Source organism: Etheostoma spectabile, chromosome 17 (assembly GCF_008692095.1).
Source record: "Etheostoma spectabile isolate EspeVRDwgs_2016 chromosome 17, UIUC_Espe_1.0, whole genome shotgun sequence".
NCBI classification, from domain to species: Eukaryota; Metazoa; Chordata; class Actinopteri; order Perciformes; family Percidae; genus Etheostoma; species Etheostoma spectabile.
Genome location: NC_045749.1, coordinates 2,480,721 through 2,485,320, shown reverse-complemented (window position 1 = coordinate 2,485,320; position 4,600 = coordinate 2,480,721). Strand labels below are relative to the sequence as shown.

General features: G+C 41.8%; 1 protein-coding gene across 1 annotated transcript in view; it reads right to left on the bottom strand.

Moving 5' to 3' along the window:
- Positions 1–1,560, bottom strand: part of zc3h15 (zinc finger CCCH-type containing 15) — a 9,034-nt gene extending 7,474 nt beyond the window's left edge. Inside the window, exon 1 of the mRNA XM_032540830.1 lies at positions 1,306–1,560. Coding sequence (XP_032396721.1) covers positions 1,306–1,380 — 75 coding nt within the window. The 5' untranslated portion in view covers positions 1,381–1,560. The remainder of the gene's footprint in view (positions 1–1,305) is intronic.
- Positions 1,561–4,600: the final 3,040 nt, after the last annotated feature.

Sequence of the window (4,600 nt, the reverse complement as noted above, 5' to 3'; positions counted from 1 at the left end):
TTATAGTGTTACAGCAGCACACAAAATATACATACATACAATATACATTATATAATAATAACAAAATATAAGGATATAAGAACAATTATTTAAATATATACAGATGGGAAAAACATAATGTGCAACTGTTTATTTCTGACTTCTGTAGACCCCAAAGGTCGACACTGAATACAGAAATATACAGTTTAGTGTTTAAGCTAAAAAAGGCACAGCCATTTCCCTAAAAAGCTGCGCACCATAGTTTTTAACATGAATCAAACCTCTTAACTAGTGTGTTTTTAGGGATATTATATTCAGCCACAGATTAACATGTCTCACATGAGTTTTCTAGTTTCTGGACAACAATGGAGGTCAATAGCACAGAAAAATAAACTATTATCAAGCTTGTTTATTTTTCATGGGATTTGTAGGCAATCGAACTTTTATAAATGTGACTACAGATAACATACAAAGTGCTTATGTAAAGTACTTGTTGTGTAAAACTTTCCGGCTAATGACATTCATTACAGATAAAAACATGACACCTTATACATTAAGTCACCTGCAATTAAACTTTCGTTTTTCCAATGATCAGCAGTGCAGAAACCCATCTGGTCCTTTAACACGTTGCAATACACTCCGTACCTGTGTGTGCTACTGCTACAACAGTAAAAGGCGGCTAACTGAAAAGCCGGTACGGCCACATTGACATTTGACGATGTTTTATGTTTACAGCTGCTTTTTGAGAGAGACGTCGACATTGACAGATCTCTGGCATCAGTCAAAACACACATTAAAGTTTTAAAATGTCAAACTTTTCACCAGGTTTTACTCAAATCTGGTCCCTCATCTGTCCTGTGAGGCCGACCACAAGCAAGGCCATCGCACCGCCATTTGTTACCCATTTATATAAAAACAACCGAGCTAATCACACACACAGTTACACTATAAAGACGTTATGTAAAGTTTCCCAATTTAAGCTGATGACATTTGGGACGTAAATCAACCTTTCTCGGACAAGTGTGAACCCGTACAGCGGCGGCGCGGCCCTGCTAGCTGCTCGACTGCCTCGGTAAGGTAACGTTTCATGAACTAGTCAAATTTAACAAAGTCAGCCTCGTGACAGCTGACCAACTCGCTTAAGATTGAATTGTAGTGACTAAAGCTGCTAAATTATTGGCAACAAGTACTGAACGATTAGGTAACGCTGACAACTGCCAAGAGGCCGGTGTAGCTTCAGCGTTCACTTGTGTTAGCTTCGGTTAGCATTTTCAGCTAACGTTTTACACTGACATGCTAACTCGTGTTTTTTTTTTTTTATTTTACCTCAATTATCTTCTCCTTTTTCTTCTCTTGAGTTTTTTTATTCCCCGCGGGCTGGGCGGGTTTCTTCGGAGGCATGTTGGCTCAGGTGTAGTTGTGTACAAAACGCGAATAGTCGTATAATATTTATTTTAAATGAGGTGTTTCGATGGGAAAGTCAGCTACACATTTCCCAGTTGGTGCTAGCACAGCAACGCTGTCTCTAGGCCACATGCGAATTGTTGATGTTCTGTGGCGTCATCACACATCACTAGAGGCATGATGGGTACTGTAGTCTACAGAAAAAAACGACTTTATCCAGCTAACTAAAACCTGGACTAACCAGTGGTGGAATAATTACTCAGAACTTTTACTAACTAAAAGTATAAATAAAAATACTTTTACGAGTACAGGGCAAAAAAACATGTGAGTAAAAACAAGAGTTAGAAATATAATTTCTTCACGGCACTGCACACATTCGCCCGTTCAGGAACCGGCTAGCAAGGTACTGATGGAGTTTTTTTTACACGATCTTCATGGCTGAGCCGGCAAAAAAGAAGCAGAAAGCTAGGAAAGGATTGTTGGAGAAACAGAGGAAGAGGAAACGGCAGATTCCGAGGGAGGGGTCAGACACCTACAGGCCTAAACATAGAAGCTGCCAAATATCATTCTGAAGCTGTGGGGCTTTATAGAGAAACCTGTAGGGGGCACGATAGAGAAACCTGTAGGGGGGGCTCTATAGAGGAAACCTGTAGGGTTCACGATAGAGAAACCTGTAGGGGGGGGGGGGGGCTCTATAGAGAAACCTGTAGGGGGCACGATAGAGAAACCTGTAGGAGGGCTCTATAGAGAAACCTGTAGGGGGGCTCTATAGAGAACCTGTAGGGGGCACGATAGAGAAACCTGTAGGGGGGGTCTATAGAGAAACCTGTGGGGGGGGGGGGGCTCTATAGAGAAACCTGTAGGGGGCACGATAGAGAAACCTGTAGGGAGGGCTCTATAGAGAAACCTGTAGGGGGGCTCTATAGAGAAACCTGTAGGGGGCACGATAGAGAAACTGTAGGGGGTGGGGGCTCTATAGAGAAACTGTAGGGGGGGAGGGGGGGGGTGGCCTATAGAGAAACCTGTAGGGGGGCTCTATAGAGAAACCTGCGAGCAAAAAGCAAAGAAACAGCCAAAACGGCATAGCGCCCCTTTAACAAAATGTAGGCCTACTAAATTTATAACATGTATTTGTTTTATTTGAATTTTGTAGAAGATAACGACTGATGTACTATAAATTATTCCACAATATTATAATATATGTCTATGTATTTTTATTCAAAATATCTTTTATCAACTGTTTCACTTCACTCAGGGTCTATAATTTAATATAATTTATAATGTAATTTGCAGTGTTAGTGTTGAACCACCAGGTGTCAGTGTTGCAGTATGGGCTAGTTAAGGTGCGAAGTAACAGATGAGAGAGACACTGACTCGTTAAATGGTCAAGTACAACCCAAAACTCCAACATATGAGAGCATATAATTGATATCAGAGGGAGAATAAGAAGAATAAACGTAGTCTTTAGAAGCAGCTGGCTGACTCTGAATGGAAACTCTGAATCATCCTAGAAATTCTGTCTGCAGAGTTAAGGCAATAAAAACACCAAGTTTTTTATTTATTTGTCAGATTCATGTCACAGAACTGACTGACTTGTACAAACCAAAATGATAAAGTCAAGCGAGTTGAAAAGTGGGGCTTGAGATCAGAGAATGCCAAAATTGGAGATGCTTGGATTCATTATTTAGGAGGAGTTTATACACGTTCACCATTAAGAAAATTTAAATATGTTCAAGAATCGCGTGTGGAAGAAACTGATGCTTCGGTGTCTATTCATGAGAATAAAGAATTGCGTTTCTACAACATGGTGGTTAACAAATAATTGTCCTAAGCATAAAAACGGTTGTTACTGAGCCACCATCTGGCCAGAGGGCATAAGACTGTTTAATTAGCATTTTGCTTCTATTTAATAGTTTGATTGTATAGACCACTGGTCAATTAGGACACCCTTGGTATGACTTTTACTGCCTGGATGAAATTTGAGATCTATCTGGAAACCTTGGATGGTCTCTGAGCTCTAAGTGTGTGTGTATGTGTGTGTGTGTTTGGGGGGGAATTAGGGGAAAGGCAGAAAAAGAAGAAGAGCAACAACCTCTGCAGCAGTCCGTTGTGTTTGAACTCCCGCTAAGAAGAAAACTCCTTTCGTGACCAGCGTGAGGCCGTGTCGTGGCTGCAGCGCGGAGAGCCAACCAGCAGGGTGTCACCCCTTCATCTGCTGATTCAACTTGATTTAATTAGATTTCAGTTACATTTCTAATGTGACTTCATTTGGCATATTTGACACGTGTGGCCTTCATCCACATCCTGTCTCAGTTCACTGTTCAGAGAGAGACTGTGTGTGTGTGTGTGTGTGTGTGTGTGTGTGTGTGTGTGTGTGTGTGTGTGTGTGTGTGTGTGTGTGTGTGTGTGTGTGTGTGTGTGTGTGTGTGTGTGTGTGTGTGTGTGTGTGTGCGCGTGCGCGCTTGTCATACAGCAAACTAAGGCGCAGTCACGAGCCAAAATAGGTCACACACGCCTGCTCCTTTTGGGCTCTCATTTGCTCTTGTGTTTTTTAATGAGCCTTTTCCGAGGGTTAGAAGGGACAACATTTACTCAGTTTGGGCGCCCACATAATGACAGTAGGCTACTAGCAGTGGGCCTTAACGAGTCCCTGACTGAGACAATGAATTTTCTCTAGTAACAGCATCCTTGGCTGCAAATGTGTCACCAAGTCAGCATCTTCTCTGCTGTCTGTGAGCCTGCTCACGAGCTCTTATGCGACTTTATTTCATTTCATCGGCTGTGGAGATATTTATTTATGAGCCGTTTGTCATGCATGGTGCCCTTCCACCTTGCAGCTCATTAAGCTGGCGAAGGAATGTGTTGGTATATAATAACCTACATTGACACAACTCCTGACTGCATAACCGAGGGCCACATTTTAAAACAACAGAGGTGATATTGCCTCAAGCCAAACTTTCTTTTTCTCTCTCCCACTCCTCTCTTTTCTTTGAGGATATTTGTGTAAGAGCAGTCTCATAAATCACTATATCTGCTACAAGATCATTTTCCCCTATAACCGCCTTCTTCATATTCATACAAACATCGATCTTTTCTGCAGAGGGTATGCATGTCATGTACACACACAAACACAAGCATGCACATGACTGCACTTGAATGCACTAACCGCCTGCAGATTTAAAGAAAACATCTCCTGCCTAATTAGGAAAGCACAGCA